The 18,703-nt window shown below is 56.6% G+C and overlaps 2 protein-coding genes across 24 annotated transcripts in view; one reads left to right on the plus strand and one right to left on the minus strand.

Moving 5' to 3' along the window:
* Positions 1 to 8,130: 8,130 nt before the first annotated feature.
* Positions 8,131 to 12,111, minus strand: LOC123380782 (collagen alpha-1(I) chain-like). Its single transcript, XM_045039991.1, has 3 exons — positions 12,007 to 12,111; positions 11,412 to 11,930; positions 8,131 to 8,785 (listed from the first exon to the last, which is right to left on the minus strand). The coding sequence occupies exons 1-3, from the start codon at positions 12,109 to 12,111 to the stop codon at positions 8,654 to 8,656; spliced, it is 756 nt and encodes a 251-aa protein (XP_044895926.1). The 3' UTR covers positions 8,131 to 8,653.
* Positions 11,922 to 18,703, plus strand: part of LRRC27 (leucine rich repeat containing 27) — a 36,168-nt gene continuing 29,386 nt past the window's right edge. For 13 of the 23 annotated variants that reach the window (XM_045040890.1, XM_045040892.1, XM_045040878.1 and 10 more), the window contains exons 1-5: positions 11,922 to 12,209; positions 12,975 to 13,667; positions 13,855 to 13,997; positions 14,103 to 14,352; positions 16,848 to 16,978. In XM_045040890.1, coding sequence (XP_044896825.1) covers positions 14,152 to 14,352; positions 16,848 to 16,978 — 332 coding nt within the window. In that variant the 5' untranslated portion in view covers positions 11,922 to 12,209; positions 12,975 to 13,667; positions 13,855 to 13,997; positions 14,103 to 14,151. The other 10 variants (XM_019814024.3, XM_023241143.2, XM_045040884.1 and 7 more) reach the window with 9 other exon arrangements.

The raw sequence follows: 18,703 nt of genomic DNA on the forward strand, positions 1-18,703 counted from the left end.
GAATAGTTAACTCCTTAAGAATTGAAGCATAAGCGCACCATAAGACCCAGCAATTCCCCTCCTAAGAATCTACCCAAGAAAAATATAACACACAGCAACGCAAATACATGCACATGAATATTCATAACAGCATTATTCTTTTTTAAAGTTTTTTATTCTTCACTATTTTGAGAGTGTGTGTGTGCACACACAAGTGGGGGGGGGGGGCAGAGAGAGAGAGGGAGGGAGAGAGCGTCCCAAGCACTGTCAGTGCAGAGCCAGACGTGGGGCTTGAACTCACAAACCACAAGGTCATGACCTGATCCGAAGTCAGAGGCTTAACCGACTGAGACACCCAGGTGCCCCTATAACAGCATTATTCTTAATGTCCCCACACCGTAAATAGTCCAAATATCCACAAGCTGGCAAACAGATAAACAAACAGTAGATTCGTGCCACGGGATATCACCCAACAATGGAAAGGAGTGGAATACTGCTACCTGCTGCAACACGGACGGACCTTAAAGTCAGGATAAAATGGGAAAAAAAACAGATGAAAAACCATGTATTGTATGGTTGCATTTATACGGGATGTCCAGAAAAGGCAGATTTGTGGAGGCAGAAGGCACACATCAGCGCACTCCTAAGGCTGGAGGTGGAAATGGGGATTGTGGGAAGTTCGTTCTGAAGCCGGACGGTGGTGTCGGTTGCAACTCTATACATTTACTACAAATCATTGAATTGTGTCTGTACGATGGGCTGTGGTCAGGGGTCTTTTTGTTTGTCATCTTTCCATTTTTACCAAAGTATAACTAACAGACCGCAAAACTCACCATGGGCCCTCAAAAGCCATGTTGTGAGAGAGACTGCAGACAAGGGAGGGGTGAAGTGGCCCCTTCGGTAGGGCAGAGGTACACGGAGCTGCTCCCTACATGGAGCTGGCCCAGGGCCCTCTTGGACACCGTCCCCGAGGGCTCCAGAGAGGGGTGAGGTGACCCTGCACCAGCTGGCCATTCCCGTGACATTTCCGCTAACAAACCACCCGAACTTCTCTCTACCACCTACGATTTGCATCTGACTCATGCGCCTTGCGGTCGGCCGTGCTTCGGCAGATCTCACCAGGCTTGGCTCTGGGTCACGGATTCAGGCCACGTCTGTCCCGTGGGCCTCTATTCTTCTGGGAGCAGGAAGCCACTCATGTGCTTTCTACACGGATACAAGGGCCTTCGCGACTCTGCTCACGTCCCTTCTGCTCACACTGCTCACACAGTGGAGGAGCCGGGAAGGACTCTGCGACGAGAACAGCATCTGCGTGGCCCCGAGGTGAGAAGGGCTGGCTGGCTGGCAAAGCGCGACACGGGAGGAGGTCCGGACGTCACAGGCACGTGTGGTCCCTGCGAGGCAGGTTAGTGACAGCTGGTGGCCACTGCACGACAGCCCTGTCCACAGACGTCTCAGCGGCCACGTGCTCTCAAAGCTTTGTCACGGCCACTGAGGGTGGCTGGAGCAGCCGGAACCACAACATGCCACGTCTCAACTGCACGTGACAGAGGGGTTTCACGTGGCCTGGCAGTCAGATTACGGACTAACAGAGAGCCATGGGCTACAGTCTACCTGCATTTGTTGTTGAATTGTTTGCGGCTGAATTCCTGTTGATCTGGTTTTATGGTTGAATTCATGCATTCTTATACTCCGTGACTGGGTGAATTTCTCCTTTTTCTTTTACATGGTTGAAAAATAGCCGTGTTGTTGGGACCTCACTACTTCGGAGACTGGTGATCGGGGGACAAGATCCCAGCTCTCTCACTGATAGCTGCATGGAGCTGGCAAGTCCTTAACCACCCTGAACTTGTTTCCTTATCTGTAACAATCAGGGTGTGCACGAGGTAAGCATCCCCAAATGCAGAAAAACATGGCTTCAAACTGCCTTGTTATTAGGCAAGTGGCACTCTATTTATCTGACATTTTCGTTTGTGCGTGTGTATAAATATTATATATATACAAATATATACATATATATACATATATATGTGTGTGTGTGTATATATATATATATATATATATATATACATATATAAAGCTTATTTATTTATCTTGAGATAGACAGAGGGAGCATGAGCAGGGGAGGGGCAGAGAGAGAGGAAGAGAGAGAATCCCAAGCAGGCTCTGCGCTGTCAGCATGGAGCCTGACGTGGGGCCCGAACTCATGAACCGTGAGCTCATGACCTGAGCTGAAATCAAGAGCTGGAGGCTTAACTGCCTGAATCCCCCAGGCGCCCCCATCTGACATTTTATATTTCTGCTTTTTAAAAAAACCTCCTTAAGCTCTGTGTTGGCAGCACAGAGCCTGCTCGGGATCCTCTCTCTGCCCCTCCCCTGCATGCTCGCTCTTTCTCAAAATAAATAAACTTAAATAAAAAATCTCCTTTAAAAAATTCCCTTGCCCTGAATTAGATCTGTCCAGTATACTTTGAACCACTCGACCGTTAACAACGCGAAGGGGCACAACGTAGCAGGTGCCCGCGTGCGGCTCTCTCCACATGGCCTCCCTCACCCTCCACCTGGCTGCCGGGGTCCGTCCGCAGCCCACACTGATCTGATGCTGGACCCCATGGAAGCATGGCGAGCCATCAGCCCCGGGTCCCAGACTTGGCTCGTGGGGCGTCCAAGGCGGGTGTGGGTGAGGCAGGTAAACGCAGGTCTCCCGGAAGGCAGAGCCCGTGTCCTCGCCGGACTTCCTGCAAACGTGCCCCAGGCACACGGGCTTGTCAGGTGGTGAGGGGCCACCCGCCTCATCACTCTGTCCCGTGCTGCCCACCCACAAGGAACCACGGACCTAAACTGATGGGTCCACGTCTTGTTTCTCGGGCGCGTGCGGGATTCAGGGACCTTTATGTTTGACGACTGCACGTTTTCTGGGGGGCACGTCCCTCCGTAGCAAGTGGATAAGCGGCCGTCACCAGCCCACCTTCCCTCTGAGCCCAGAGCTAGTTGCCCCAGAGGGCCAGGCCAGTCTCTGTCCCCAGGCAGGGGCTGTGACACCAAGCCACCCTCCACGGCCACAGCACTCAGTGCTGCCTTTAAGTAAAACTGAACCTCAAGGTGGCCCCAGCGGCTTGTTGAGGATGAGGACCACACAGGGTGGAGAGATTTGGGGGAGAATCCTTCCCCCACCGCTTCTGATGAAGTTCTGTGCAAACACTCCTGAAATCTTCAGGGAAAAGGGCCGATTCTCTGCATTGTCCTCAATCCTCTCTTCAAAAGAGGTGACAAAATAAAGGGAGGTTTCATCTTTTCGTGCCTGTGGGCCCTGCTCCTGGGCGCCCAGGGAAGCTGTACTTCAACATTTACGGGGTCAGAATGACTTGGCAAAACCTCAAAGCACGGGGCTACTTCTGCCCCCACACACACCGTACATCTGTTCCGTTAGAAACTTAAGCAAAAAGGAGCATTCTGAACAGACAGATAAGAAAAAGAGAAAACCTCCCTGCTCCCCATGCAATTAAAGTCCCACAGCCTTGCACAGACTAGAAACAGAAGATAAAGTCTCTAACCTTCCACACTGTCCCCGGTCGTGATGATTTGTAATTCTTTATGTGCAAACACATATGACACTGCCCCAAAGGCCCCTCCGGAGCAGTCCCTCCTCGTGAAAGTCGTGTATTCGGGCAGCTGGGCCTAACTTGGGCTCCGATAAAGCCCTTCTTTTCTCTCTAAAATTTTAGAAAGGTTTGCTCATTTGCTTCGACATCGGCTTGTGAGCACCCTGGCTGCCTCACCTGGTTTTGAAGCAAAGACTTTGCAGTAGAAATCAGCCTTCTTCATGGGGCGCCTGGGTGACTCGGTCAGTTAAGCGTCCAACTTTGGCTCATGATCTCACAGTCCGTGGGTTCGAGCCCCGCGTCGGGCTCTGTGCTGACAGCTCGGAGCCTGCAGCCTGGAGCTTGCTTCGGACTCTGTGTTTCCCTCTCTCTGCCCCTCCCCTGCTCATGTTCTATCTCCTTCTCTCTGCCCCTTCCCTGCTTACACTGTTTCTCTCTCTCAAAAATAAACAAACATTAAAAAAATTAATAAATCAAGCAAGAAAGAAATCAGGCTTCTTCAGGCCTGACTGGGAAAGTTCTGTCTGGCCGGTCAGAGAAGAGCCACGCCTGTCCTGGCTGGGGACACCCAGCACAAGCTGGCACGGGAGCCCCAGATTATCCACACCGGGCTGTGTGCCATCGTCCCCTCCCTGGGAGAGGCCACACGGTCCTGCTGCCCAGGTCAGGCTGTGTGTCAGCTTCTGCAGGGGCCCGTGGGCACCCCTCTGGCCATGCGGCCGACATCCGCGGGCAGGGGCTGGGCCCTGTAGCCCAGAGGCTGGGTCCGTGTGGACGCTCAGCTCAGATCTGGCCCAGGACCTGGGCGCCAGGGGCCGGACATCAGACCCGGGCCGGGGGCCGGCGGTGTCGTGGCTACTGGCTAAGTCCACCTAAGAGTGTGAGCCTGCTGCTTCTGGGCTTCCAGAAAGGCCCCCTGTGGAGAAATCACTTCTGCTTTAGAGTGTGGCTGTGGGAGAGGACCCCCCACCTTCTCATGCTCCCCTCAGATGCTCCTGGAAGGAGGGGCGGGTCCAGAGCCGGGCGTGAATCCAGGTCCTCCATTTTCCCGGGGGCGTCTCCGGCCCCCAGTCGCCACCCTGCACCTTCGCTTCTCCGTGTGGAATCGGGTAACGACCCCCGCCCGGCGTCACGGAGACGAGCACCCGGCGTTTGCTGGCCCGTCGGGCACCACGCTGCTGTCTTACCACAAGCTGCATTCAGACCTCACACCATCATACAAGATCCCCGTCGTGACCACCGCATTTTACGAGTGAGTGACAGGGTCGGAAGGACCCACCCAGGCCCGGGCGTGAGCAGGGGTGGGTTAGGACCCCGTGCCCCCCACAGCAGTTGGGCAGCAGGTGCTCGTCCCGTAGCTCATTTGCTCTGGGACACGTGACACGTGGAACATATAAAAGTTCTGAAGCGCCAGCAGGAGCCCCGTGAGCCAACCCTGCCACCGGCACCCCGCCCATTAGCCCCCTGAAGCCGCGACCACAGATCCCACAGAAGGGGCGGCTGAAACAACAGAGGCTAATTCCCTCCCGCTTCTGGAGGCCGGAGGTCCAGGATCAGGTGTCCACGAGCCCGGTTCCTCCCGAGGCCTCGCTCTGCAGTCCTCAGCGTGTAGCCAGCCGGCCCTCCCCATGTCCCCACGGGGTCGTCCCCGTGCGTGTCTGTGTCCTCGTGTCCTCTCTTCTCACAAGGACGCCCGTCAGAATGGGTCAGGGCCACCCCTCAGGTGCTGGGACCAGGACTTCAACGCATGGGTTTCAGAGAGACACGATTTGGCCCCTCACACGCCCCACGTGCACGCCCGTCCCCTGCCTCCCCCAGTCTGGGGGTGGCGTCTCTGCCCAGCCAGCAAGGCCCCAGAGACCACAACACGAACATACAGAAAATAAACCAGTGTGGTTAGTACCGAGGTGAGGCTGGCCGCCGTACATCTGTTCTAGCGATCGGTCCGGGGCTGGGAGAACGGCCTTGGGGGTGGGCTGTGGACCCCGCATGCCCACCACACACAGCTGGGCCAGGACATCTCTCTTACCTCACCTCTACGTGAGGCACTCAAACAGCTGCCATGGTGACACCTCAGCACCCCCCCCCTTAGGTAGGAATATGGACCCAGCCCACATTCCCCAGTTCTCGAAACGTCCCAGCGCCCGTGGTCATGGCACCCGGGGGGAGTAGCGGGGGTCACCGCTGGTGCTGGGCTGGGGCAGCCCTCTTCCTCAGAGGGCGCTGTGGGTCCACCGCTGGGCCCGGGTCTGCAGACGGGCCTGGTGTCATGACTGGTGCCGCAGCGCCTGCCCCTGGCTTCTTGGTTTCCATCCCCGGCTTCTCTGGACCGTGCGGACTGAGCGGGGCCGTCGCTGGCCGGCCCGGGCCTCACGCTCGCTGCCGTCACAGGCCAGTACCCACGGCCACAGGTTGTGAGCCTCCACATCAGCTCGTCGCCACATTTTCTCCAGTGAAGACAGTTCCTTTCCAGGAGATATGCTCACTGTGGGGACGGCATGGTGGCCCCAAAACGTCCACAACCTTACCCCCAAAACCTGTGAGTATGGTACATACAGGACCAAAGGGACGTCATACACGTGGTGAGTGACAGATGCTGGGGGGGAGATGATCCTGAATTATCTGATGGGCCAACGGCATCACAGGCTCCGCGGGAGAGGGAGCGGGAGGGTCAGAGTCGGAGATGGAGGTGTGACAGTGGAGTGAGGACACGAGGCAGGGGCCGTGAGCCAAGGGACGCAGGTGACTCGAGAAGCTGGAGAAGACAAGGAAACAGATCCTCGCCCAGAGCCCCGGCAGGAAGCAGTCCTGTAGACACCTCATGTCACCCAGGGAAAGCCAGCCAGACTTGTGAGCTCCCGAGCTGTAGGAGAAACGCGTCTGTCGCAGGCCACCAAGGCTCTGACGGATTTCTACGGCAGCCACGGGAAACAGATACGACGGAAACGGAGTTAAGGCAAACCGTTTTCACCCTGTTGGGCATGAATGCCAAGGCGACGAAAGCCCAGCAGACACGGCCTGGAAGTGCTCAGGTCACAGGTGAGTCCGTGCGAGCGAGAGCCTTCCGTCTGAGGCTGAAAGCAAAGCGCTTCCTGTGTTAGGCTCCCTTTTGTGCCCCGGAGACGCCTGCCCTCTGCGCACCGTCCGTTCCGTAAGGGCCGCGTCGTGTTACAGGACTGATTTCTCTCCAGGGGCAGCATGGGCTCCGCTTATCAGAAATCCCGGCCACGTGGCCACGTGCTGTGGGCGTGGAACCACACGCCAGCTGGAAAGACAGGATGCACCTGCATTTCCTCACTCGTTCATTCAAGTCTGACTGGGCTCCCTCGTGCCACGGGGCGCTGTGTGCCGCTCTCGGGCACAGCCTCCGTGCTGATACCCCGAGGGGCCCCCAAGCGACACAACGGCAAGGTCCCACATAATCCACGCTTTCATGGCACTGATGGGCTCGCAGGAAGTGAAGGACCTCGCCAGGGGACAAGAGAGTGACTCAAAGCCCGCTGTCTAGGAGACATCTGGGGAGGAATCTGCTTCATCCCCAGAGTGGAAAAGGAAGAGGGGAGCGCCGGGACTCAGGAAGATTGTGGGGGGTGGGGCAGGGACCGCGTCTGGACTGCCCCACAGGGGGGCTGCCGCTCTGCCGGGATATGAACCCTTGTCCCCAGCCATGCGGAAAGTCCTGCTGTTCTCATGAGGGCTTTGCGTGAGGACCCTGCGGACGCCTGGGTTTTAAGAGTGGGTCGATGCCGGGTAGGAGAGGGAGGGCAGAGACAGAGGGCCGTGCAGAGCCAGCCCCCCCTCCCTCCCCACTGCACCCTGACCCCCCACCAAGAGCCGGAGCTCACAGGAGCCTGGGGGAGGGTGACCGGTGCCCATGGGCCATGGAGCCGGTGGGGGCCGTCTATGGGGCTCAACTGTTTGTCCCCAAATCTCAAAGGCGAGCTCACCCCCAGGCTCACCTGGAGCATTCACTGAGGAGTCATCCCACGCTCCTCCCAAGACGCCAGAGAACCAGCATTCCCGCGTGGTCCTCCTGCCTTCCTGAGGCAGTCCCGCTGCCCACGCCTCGTGCACTCTCAGTGGCGGGTGGCACCCGTGAAAACCAAGGTCGTCTTCCCTCTGCGGCCTCACTGCCTTCTGAGGAAGGATATGTTTCAACCGCCGCATTTAGAACTCGGCGCGGCCGGCAGAGCAGAGATGGCGCCAGCTGCTCAGAAGCATCTGGAACGTTTTCCAGAAAATAACTCCCAGCCGTTCTGAAGTCTGTGAAGCTTACCTAGAAATGCTTATTCTCTCTTTTTTTTTAAACTTTCTAGAAAGTAGATTGCAAGTTTTAAAAATATTTTGTCTTGGGGGCGCCTGGGTGGCTCAGTCGATTAAGCGTCCGGCCTCGGCTCAGGTCATGATCTCGCAGTTCGTGGGTTCAGGCCCTGCATTGGGCTCTGTGCTGACAGTTCAGAGCCTGGAACCTGCTTCGGATTCTGTGCCTCCCTCTCTCTCTGCCCTGCCTCCACTTGCACTCTGTCTCTCTCTCAAAAATGAATAAACATTTAAAAAACACATATTTTTTATTTTGCTTTTCTTTGGATACAGAAGGATGTTAGTTACCAGGAATCTACCAAACATAACTTACAGCCTCTTCATACCAAGAAATTAAACAGGAAAAATTAAAACAGAACAAAATGCTCTTATTGTCCATTGTGCATAAAACACTTTCTCTGGGGAAGCAGGCGCCCTCGGTTTGCGCGCACAGACCCTTCCACCGTTCCCTCCATCCACGGCCACGACAGAGATGTTTAAAAAGAAAGCATTAAAAACCCTAACCCTTCCACAGACCAAAGGCGGAAGGAAGACACAGAACAGCGTGCAGGATAGACACCTTGGACCTGCGGGGCTCTGGGTCCAGAAACAGGCAAGTGGCTGGGAAATGCAGTCCCTGAGGGTCGAAGAGTCTAAAACTGCCCAAAGGGAGTGGGGGAACAACAGCCAAGAGCATCACCTAAAACTGGACCCAGGGCAAGTCTCCCACCTCTACGACAGGAAGTTGAGAAAGAAAATCACCTCTGCAACAGTTACCTGAGGATCCCCCAGAGGATGGACTTGGACACTTCTGCACTTCTCAGGGGGTGGCTGCACGAGAGCCCCGAGCACCCAGTGTAACACACATCAGCGCTGCAGAGCCCCAAAAGGCTGTGTGGAGGCACCTGCAGGACGGAGAAACATAGACAGGTGAGCAGACAGAGAACACAGAACACAAGCCCCTTGTCTATGACGAGCCTGCCAGCCTCGATTCCAAAGCACGTTACTCTAAGAAGAAAGATAACAAGATCAGCAACCAGCAGATGAATTCATCCCAGATGAAATGAAAACAATACAGCAACCTAAAAATTAAAATAGAGATTTTAAAATAACCATGTTTAGGATTCTCACATTGGATAAAGAGAAAACATCCACAAAAACTTGGAAGAGATTATAAAACAAGAACTGGAAAAACAAAATAAGAACAGTAGAACAAAGAAAATTAGAAATGAGACATGAAGTCATAAAAAAATAACCATCTAAGTACATGATACAAAGTCTAAGTGGGCACCAGTGGAGACAGATTTCCTGGTGGAGAGCACAGGTAAAAATTAAGAAAAGCAGTTTTGAGACATGGAGAACGACTGACTGGTTTCAATCTATCCCCTCACAGGAGACCCAGAATAAGAGAATCGAGGTCGGGGTACAGACCACAGGCCACATTTACGGGAAGACAAAATGCCTGGAATGTCCAGGATCGAAGATCCTTTCTGTTCTCAGACAGGAAGGACACACCAAGTGCCAAGCAGCGTCACTGAAACAACCCACACTTGACAATTATCATAGTGAAATGTCAGGACATTAAGGACACAGTAAGGAAAGACAGATTTCCCTCACAGAAATGGCAATTCAATGGACAGCAAGCTTCTCGTCAGCAGCAAGAGCTTCCGGAGAGTCGTGTCTTTAAAATTCTGACTCGAAATAACTGCCAACGAGGAGTGCTATACCAGTTAACCCTCATTCAAGAGTGAGATCAGAAGAAAGACTTTTCATACACTTTCCGACAGGCACGTCTGTAACCGCCACACTATGCCCGTCCTGCCACGGTGGGTCATCTGGGAATCTGCTCTGAACCTCTCACCTGCCCTTAGCGTCGCGTGTGCCTCCAGAAACTAATAGCCCGTCTTCCTCCATTTCCAAGCCTCCTGCAAGAGCCCCTGTAACCACACAGAAAAGTATTCAGGGCAGGAGAGGAGGCACTCCGAGGGCAGGACGGAGGTGCTGAGTTGGCCAGAGTCTCCGTGTGTTAGACTTGCTCGTGGAATCCCCTGTGCCGACCCTACTCCCCCTGCCTGTTGATGGATGTGGTCTTCTAACCTACTTTCTGCTTCACCAACACCCTCTTCAGCTCTAAGCTATTATTGTATTTTTTCAGATCCAGAATTCCAATTTGATTCCTGGCTGTAATTTCCAATATCATTATTTCTTTGAACATATTAAGCCTTACCAAACTGTATTCTTGCAAATTTCATTATCTGGACCACCCACAGGTCAGTTTCTTTTTTCTCCTGTTTTTCTTGGATTTGATCATGTGTTCATGCTGCCTGGTGTGTGACTAACATTACACACTTTATTTCTACGTTTTAATGTTTATTTATTCATCTGGGGGAGACGGGCAGAGAGAGAGAGAGAGAGGGAGAGAGAGAATCCCAAGCAGGCTCCTCACTGTCAGTGCAGAGCCCCACACAGGGCTCAAACCCACAAACCGTGAAATCATGACCTGAGCCGACCGAGCCACCCAGGTGCCCCGTATGTTACACATTTTAAAACCATGAAGGTAACTGGAGACCTAAGACGGTATTTTCTTCCTTCTCTGGAAAGGATTGACCTCCACTTCTGGCTGGGAGCCAAAAACACAGCATCCCGCTCACACAGCTGCGGTCTGAGGCTGAGCTTCAGGCCCCATGAGGTTTGGCATTCCTCCAGGTCACTCTTGTCCTAGAGTAAGGCATTACGGAGCCCCAACCCAAAACCTGGGGGTTTACTAGACCCTCTGTCTCTGCAGGGATGTCAGAATAATAACTTAATCCCTTGGGTCTTTGGTCTCTTGGGAGCTTTGCTCAGAAGCTGAGGTTTTTGTTTTTTTATAATTTTTGTAATGTTTTATCTTTGACAGAGTGCAAGCGGGGGAGGGGCAGAGGGAGGGACAGAGACTCTGAGGCAGGCTCTGCTGATAGCAGTGAGCCGATGTGGGGCTGGAACTCACCATCATGACCTGAGCCGAAGTTGGATGCTCAACTGAAGCACCCAGATGCCCCAGTAGCGGAACTTTCTAATACCTCTTCCAAATAGAAAGATGTTCACTGGGGGAAAAGTTCACCTTTCTGGAATGCTTCACTCCCTTGCTGCGGAAGGGTTGGTCATAACGACCTAGCCTGCCCTTTCTGTAGCGGAAACCGAGAGTGATCTTTCACAGCAAGGTGGATCTTATCTTAGAATCCGTGTAAAGCTCTTCAGGGGCCTTTGTAGATGATACTTTTGGCAGCCCTTCTAACAGTGTCCCCAATTTAGTTTCAGGTACTGTGGTGGCTTTGTGACGTGTCAGCTAAGTTAGCCTTAACTACCATCCCTCCTCCCCCCCTCCCAACCCCTTTCCCACGGGGTTTGCTAACTGGATCACAAGAGGCATCTCGCTGAGGTTTGGCGGACGGAGGGTGAAGCCGCAGCGGTCCGGTTTTCACACGTGGGCGGTCCGGGCGGGGCCCCAGGTGTGGCTGCGGCCCATCCGCTATTGCACACCTGCTAGCTCACCTCGCTGGTGGGAGGCAGGTGTGCGGTCCTGCGATGGACGGTGCCAACTTCTTCTGCAGGACGTCGCCAGGGCCGGTCCGTCCTCCCGGCTTCCTGCTTGTGCCCACGCCCCCTGTCCCCGGCAGCTTCCCCTCGGCGCCGCCTGCTCCAGCACAGCCGTGGACTAACAGCCTTCGGAGGCCGTCCAGCCAGCTCCGCGGCGCGGAAGGTCCGCCCCCTCGATCCCCGCAACGGCGCCCCCGGGGGTCCTGCGTCTGCCTGGGCGTCCGGCGGCAGAGGGAGTCCTGCTTGGCCCCGGCCCACGCGGGGCTCCGTGCTCCCCCGGTGGTGGTGTCCGCGTGACGGCGGCGATCCCGGGACCCTCGGAGGAGCCAGGCGGGCGCGGGGCAGAAGCGAGGTCAGGACCCCGGGAGGGTTCGCGGGCCCTGGAGGCCGCTGGGCGGAGTGGAGCGCGCCCCGCCCAGGCTCTGCTGGCTCTCGCGGCCGCAAGGGTCCTCCTCGCGCATCCGACTCTCCGGACTAAGGCACACGTGTCCCCCGTGGGCGCCACCGCCTGCTGCGCGGAAGAGACCGCGGACCGCAGCCCGCAGCCTACGCGCGCTGGGACGCGCCTCCGCGGCTGGCGCAGGCGCACCGCCCTCCCCGCGGCTGCGCGTGCTCCGCGGCTTGGCCCCTCCGGGACCCCGTAGGGCGTCTCCATGGCGACCGCGTGGGCCTGGAGGCCTGCGTGGTTGGGCTGCACCGCTCTCGGTTCCCCGCGTGCCAGCGAGCTCCTGCTCGCGGAGAGGGGCGCCGCAGGTGAGGCGGGGTGGGGTGGGATGGGGGCGGGGGGTCGCTGCAGGTGAGGCAGGGGGCGAGGCGGGGGAGGGCGCCGCAGGTGAGGTGGGGGGAGGCAGGGGAGGTGCCACAGGTGAGAGCGGGGTGGGAGGGCGCCGCGGGTGAGATGGGGGGACAAGGGGAAGTGTCGCAGGTGAGGCGGGGGTGCCTGGTGGGAGGGCGCCATAGGTGAGGCGTGGGGGGGGTAGGGGGGCAGGGCACCGCAGGTGAGGTGGGGTGCGGGGTCGCTGCAGGTGAGGCAGGGGGCGGGGGGGGGGAGGGCGCTGCAGGTAAGGTGGGGGGTGGGGGAGGGCTCCGCAGGTGAGATGGGGGGACAGGGGAACTGTCGCAGGTGAGGAGAGGGTGCAGGGGAAGGGCGCTGCAGGTGAGGGGGGTGGGGTGGGGGTGGGGGTTCGCTGCAGGTGAGGGGGGGAGGTGCCTGGTGGGAGGGCGCCATAGGTGAGGCTGGGGTGGGAGGGCGCCACGGGTGAGATGGGCGCAGGCAGCAGAAGGAAGGCGGTGCCCCCTTGGCCCACTGTGCCCTGTCCGGCTGCCCCGAGAAAGGCTGTGCACCCCAGGCCTGGAACTTGAGGACTAACGGGTCCGCCCAACCAGGTCTGGTGCAGATGGGGAAACTGAGGCAGGCATGGTGGGGACGTGGCGCAGCCTCCGCCCCCCCAGGAGTCCGCTCTACCCATTTTCAGGTCCTGTTGTTTCGCTCTCGTTTTGAGATTTTTTTCCCCTCAGGAGGATTGTAGGAGGTTGAAGCAGCCTTCACGGTGCTGATTCCCAGGAGAGGATCCATGAGGGAAGGCCCGGGGTGTCCGTGGGTCGCCCTCTCTCATTCATGGCTCAGCCTTTGGGCAGCTCCTTAACTATCCCAAGCCTCGCACTCCTCAGCACAAGCACGGGAAGGAAGTATGTGTGTGCGCTGGTGTACCAGCCAAGTGGAGCGTTAACCAGGGATCGCGTGTGAGCCCATTAGCATTCCAATGTGTGTTATTACCGCTGGATCCGTTGTTTAGAAATTACACGGGGAGGGGCACCTGGGTGGCTCAGTCGGTTTAGCGTCTGACTTGTGCTCGCGTCATGATCTCCCGGTTCGTGGGTTTGAACGCCATGTCGGGCTCTGTGCTGACAGCTCAGAGCCTGGAGCCCTCTTCGGAGTCTGTGTCTCCCTCTCTCTCTGCCCCTCCCCTGCTCACGCTCTGTCTCAAAAATAAATAAACATTTAAAAAAAAGTTAGAAATTACACGTGGAAGTGTGCTTCCCCAGAAGAGGTGCTGGTGAGCAGCAGTTCTTAAACTCCTTTGGGAATATTGTTGAACAACTAAAAGTGAAGATTCTTTTTTGACAGATTTTCCCAGCACCTAACTTTGTGTTCCCCAGACCCAGCGCTGCTCCCTGAGCCGAACGGGCAGGATTCCTGGGCTCGGGGAGGTTGGTACCCGGTGGGGGAGATGGGGGGCGGGGGAGAGCTCAGAACCTCAGCAGGAGTACGCAGTGTGGACGGGGGATCCATCCACACCACGTTTACGGGAGGAACGTATTGGCTTACAGGCCGAAACCTTCTGACGTTTTCATCCCTAATATAGCCATTCTTGTTTTGGGTCATTGTGTCTTCCAGGAGCTGAAAGTGGAATCTTGGAACTCTGTACTGCGAAGTGAGGCTCATACGTTTAATCAGAACCTTCTTGACTTCCTGCTTTCTTCCTTCCTTCGAACTTGAGTGTCAAATTTATGATACCGTTTATGAAAAATGGTGATTTTGTAAGCAAGTGACACTGTCGCAGATCTGCCCCATAACCACCCTGTGCCACCTGGGTGAGTGTGGCAGTGACCTAGCTGTGGCCGTGTCTCCCTCTGTGTCTCCAGGTGACTCCAGAGCGCGCAGGATGAGCAGTGGCCCCCCGACGGCTGGCAGATGGACGGAAGCGCCCCCTCCGAGCTGCCCCCTGGGGCGGCTGATCCAGAGCGCGGTGCCGGCCAAGTTAGCAGCGTGCCCGCCTCCCCCTCCGGAGAGGTTCACCAGGAGGTCAAGGGGGTCGTCCTTTCATCGGTTTTAGACTTGAGTCAACGTGGCCTTCACCATTTAGAAGAGATCTTTAAAATCCCCAACATTAAAGTAAGTGGGGCATTTCTCATTTGTGCCTCTGCCTGGTAGACATGAGTGGCTTTTACTTGGAGGCCTCACCTGAGGAGAGAGATTCCAGAATGAGACAGAAGAGGGTTGGCTCAGGGGCTCATGTGCGGCTCAGCACAGAGTGAGAAATTGAGGTACGGGGACGAGCCAATGCAAATACCTCGTGGAGTTGGACCGTGATAGCCATCCTGTCTCCTCAGAGGGTCTTAAGCACCAAAGAGCTGGTGGTAGAAACCACTGCCCAAAACACCCTTGACCTCACGTAAAACACCGCGCCCACAGACCCCCACACAACATCGAGTCAGTTGACCACTGTTTCTCAGCCCCGCTCTGCTGACATTACCTGTGGACTTTGCCCTGTGCCCAGTGTCTTCGCCAGGCCCGTGCCAGCTGGTAATCCAGGGAGCGCTGTCTCACCCCCCGTGATTTCTAGAACAAGCTTTGGTCAGAGCACAGTTTTGACGTGAGCGGGGCTCCTGCTGCCTGGTACTCCTGTAATTTCCTTAAATCTCATTCGTCTCCATCTGGAACGCGAGAGTGAGCATATCGCTGTGGGTTATTGCAAGACCTGGACCGCAGTGTCCACAGCATGGTACACGCCAGACACGCTGCACCGTTGCGGTGTGGACTGACCTTTGGGAGTGCTTTTACAAAGCCGCAGGCCCTAATCGTAAGTGGCTGCTCGAGGACTAAATCCTCTGCTGCACGTGACACGCCCTGGTTTTGCTGCCCAGGCCGCCACCGGCCTTGCCCTCCCTCCCCGAGCACCCACCTCTTGGAGTGAATTCCTGGGTCGTCAGGGCTGCTGTGTGCCCTCTGCGCGGGCACACGCTCCCAGCTGGCAGTCCGGACCCTGATGGTGCCATGAGACTGTGTTACCTCTGTGCATAAAGGAAGAAGGAGCCTGCTTTTCAAGCTTAATAAAGAAGCATCATAACTGCTTACGCCCTTCGGAAAACAGAGACGTGAATAGAGATGTTATCGCCATGGCAACCAATCACTGAGGGAGGCGGCCGCTCGGCGCCGTGGCCTTCGAGGGGTTATGGGTACACGTGCTGGCGAAACAGCCATCACCGGAGTCGCCGGGAGCACGTCCACCGCTTCCACGGCCACATGCGGTCCTGGAGCGCGGGAGGGCCCAGTTTCCCCGGGTCTCGCCGGCCCGGGAGGGAGGGTGGGCTCCTGGGGTGCAATCACCAGGCTGTTCCCTCAAGCCACTGTGGTTTTGGAGTCGGACACTTAGAAGCAGCTTGCCCTGAGACAGCGGGCCTGGGGGGCTTGGAGCCCACGCTGCAGCCTCGCGTCGAGGTGCGCACACCCCTGCCAGAGTGACCGCCAGCCCGTGTCCCCGAGACCGCCCGCGGCCAGCAGGGTAGCCGCCCGTGCCTTGCCTGGCGGGACAGTTTGCTTTCTGTGCGCTTGTAAAGCTCCTGTCGTGACCCGAGAAGGGGCTCGGAGGACGGCCTCGGAGGCAGAGTTGGGAGTGGGGACAGCGTGGCCCGAGGGGGTGGCTGGTGCTTCCCTAGCACTCCCGCGCACCCCGCATCGCTCGCTTAGCGTAGTCTGGCAGGTGGGTCCCCTGAGCCACTTCATAGGGGAGGATGCCGGAGCCCAGAGAGGTTTGGGAACTTGCTCAAAGTCACTCAGCTAACAAGGTTTTGAAATCTAGATTTGAACCCAGGAAGCGTGGCTTCCGGCCATTCTCGTGACTTTGCGCTCTGCTACCTGGGTAGGGAGGTGTGACCTACCACCTGTAACGGCCCCATCGAGGGGGTTCTTCTCCACCCATGATCGTGCTGTGCCCGACTGTGGGATTATATGTGCCCACGTGACCCAACCAGAGTCCCCGCGGCACATGCCGTCTTCAGCCTTCCCTTCCTGCTCCTTCTGACGCCTGATGGAGACTTGATGGCGCTGGGCTGGCACTTGGAGCCCTTGCTGAGGTGGTGGGGGCTGGGGTCGTGTTTGGGCGCCTGCCCGTCAGAGACCGCGCCTCGGAGAGCAGCGTGGCGCACTTGTCTTTTAGGTTCCTTTTAATTATCTGCTTGGGATGGGTCCCTGACCAGACTCCGCTCCTGCTGCCTGTCCACGGAGCAGAGGCCCGCGGGCTGCTGAGTGCTAGGGCGCGAGGGCGGGGGCAGTGACCGTGGAGCCTGAGAAGTGCTGAGTGTGGGGGCCCACAAAGGAGAAAAGGGGTTTGAAACTCGGGAAGTACGTTTGGTCTGAGGGGTGTTTGTAGCAAAAGCCCCGTGTGGTGGTAGAGTCCCTGTCCAGCCCGCGAGGTGTGCGAGGGGTCCTGGTGCTTTTCTTTCCCTCTTGTCTGCTGTTTAAACTACGTAAGGATCGGTTAGTGTGAGTTTTCTTTCAATTTGGTGTGTGTGGTTGCAAAAGCTAGTGTTTGTTCTGGAACTGCCTTGGCTAAGTCACGGCTCAAAACGTGCTTAGTTGACAGAACGTTCTCTTCTCTTCCCTGGAAGCAACTGCATCTTCAAAGAAACGCCCTCTGCGAGATTCCCGCAGACTTCTTCCAGTCGCTGCCAAACCTCGCGTGGCTGGACTTCCGCTGCAACAGCATCAGAGCTCTTCCTTCTGGGATCGGGTCTCACAAGTGAGTTGTGCCTTTCCAGACTTCAAGAACCATCACGTTTTCAGATGCCTGAGTGCCCGCTCTTTTGCCGCGTAGCTCGTACTCCTGGTTGAATTTTGGTTTCAGCTAGAAGCTTTTAACGCTATTTTTAAAGCCAGCTAGGAGATGCAACAAAGCACTTGACTGTAGTTATAATTTAGGGTAGGGGATGCTGGCAGCCACAGTGCCTTTGCTGGGCCATCCGTGAGGTTTTGGCAACACCTGGTTCCATCCCTGACTCTCCTCATGGGAAGCTGCCTGAAGGTCAGAAATAAGGCTGAGGAGCTACAGCCGGCCTCTGTGCTCCTGAGGCCTCGTGTATATCTTTTAGTTTCTGGTAAAGAACAAGAAATGCTTTCCGTTTGGAGAGTTGGAAACCCCACATTCCTGCGGCTCTGATTCCAGGGATTTCCTAGCACCCCCGCTTCTAGAACAAATGCCTCGCCTCCCTCCCTCCTCCTCACGTGGGCTCTCCCCAGCAGCTAAGGGTCAGCCGGCACCGGCACTCCCCCGGGAGCCATGCTCTCTGGGAGCTCGGCCTACTGTCCTGACCCCGTCACCTTTAGCACCCGTGTCTTTCCAGATCAGTGTTTCTTACCCTTTTGAAAGCCCGGTAACCCTTGTAGGCTGTCCTTTAATGCCAGCGCTTCCTGGGCAGAGGAGAGCACGTGCGTAGGCCCTGGGAGCGTGTGCCTGGTGGACGTGAGGGACGGCAGGGAGGCCAGAGAGGAGCACAGGAGGCAGAAGGGGCAAGAAATGCCTTGAAAGAGGGTCAGCCCAGCTAGCAGGCCAGGGATGCAGTGTTGGATTTCATTTTGAAAGAGCTTGGGAATCACAGTGGGTTGGAATGGAGAGGGCTGCAGTTTGACTTGGCTTTGAGGTCACTCTGTAAGGGGGGGCGAGGGTGGTCGTGGAAGGCCAGTTAGGAGGCCACGCGGCCGTCCCCGCCAGAGGCGGCGGCCTGGGCCAGGCTGACAAGGCAGGGTGCCAGGTGGACTTGAGGGCCGGTGGGGTTCTGGTTGGCTCAGGGCATGGGAGGAAGAGAGGTGTCCCAGGGCGACCCCCGGTTCTTATGTGAGTAATCACGTCCGCACACGGCCGTGGTGGCCCCTCCAGGCAGCAGAGCGGGAGGCTGTAAAGGCCCTTCACTTGCCTGGAGGGTGGCTCACTGCTTGCTGAAGTGTTTTGTAAGAAGTGAGCGTTTTGTCTGTGTAACGGTAAGAGAACATGTGTGAATCTTTTGTGCCTTTTCAGGCCCCACAAGGAAGCAGCTGACTTCTGATGACAAGCTGGGGTCTCCAGCAGGGGGCAGTCAGAGCCAGGAGCCGTCTTCCTGGAGCTCTGGGGTCGTCGGGGTCTGTGGGTGGTGCCGCTGGACGCACAGAACCCTGTCCCTGGCTCCAGCCAGGGCGGTGTGACGGTGGCTGAGGGCCGCGCCCACTGCCCACCGTGTCCCTTCCAGCTGACGACCTCGTGAGTCTTCTGAGCTGGTGGTTAGGGCAGGTTGGGAAGGAAGGCTTTGTTCTTCCCAGGGTGACTCATCTTTTGTGTTGAGGATAATTTAGTGCTTTCTGTCCCTAGACTGTGGCATTAGCACAGTTGAGGAGAGGGTTTGCTCCTCAGAGTGTAAACAAACGAAAGCCTCTTCCCAAAGCGCTGCTCTTTCTTCTAAAATAAGCACACAGTTCTCCAATTTTGGAATTTGTT

This window comes from Felis catus, chromosome D2 (genome assembly GCF_018350175.1).
Source record: "Felis catus isolate Fca126 chromosome D2, F.catus_Fca126_mat1.0, whole genome shotgun sequence".
Lineage (NCBI taxonomy): Eukaryota > Metazoa > Chordata > Mammalia > Carnivora > Felidae > Felis > Felis catus.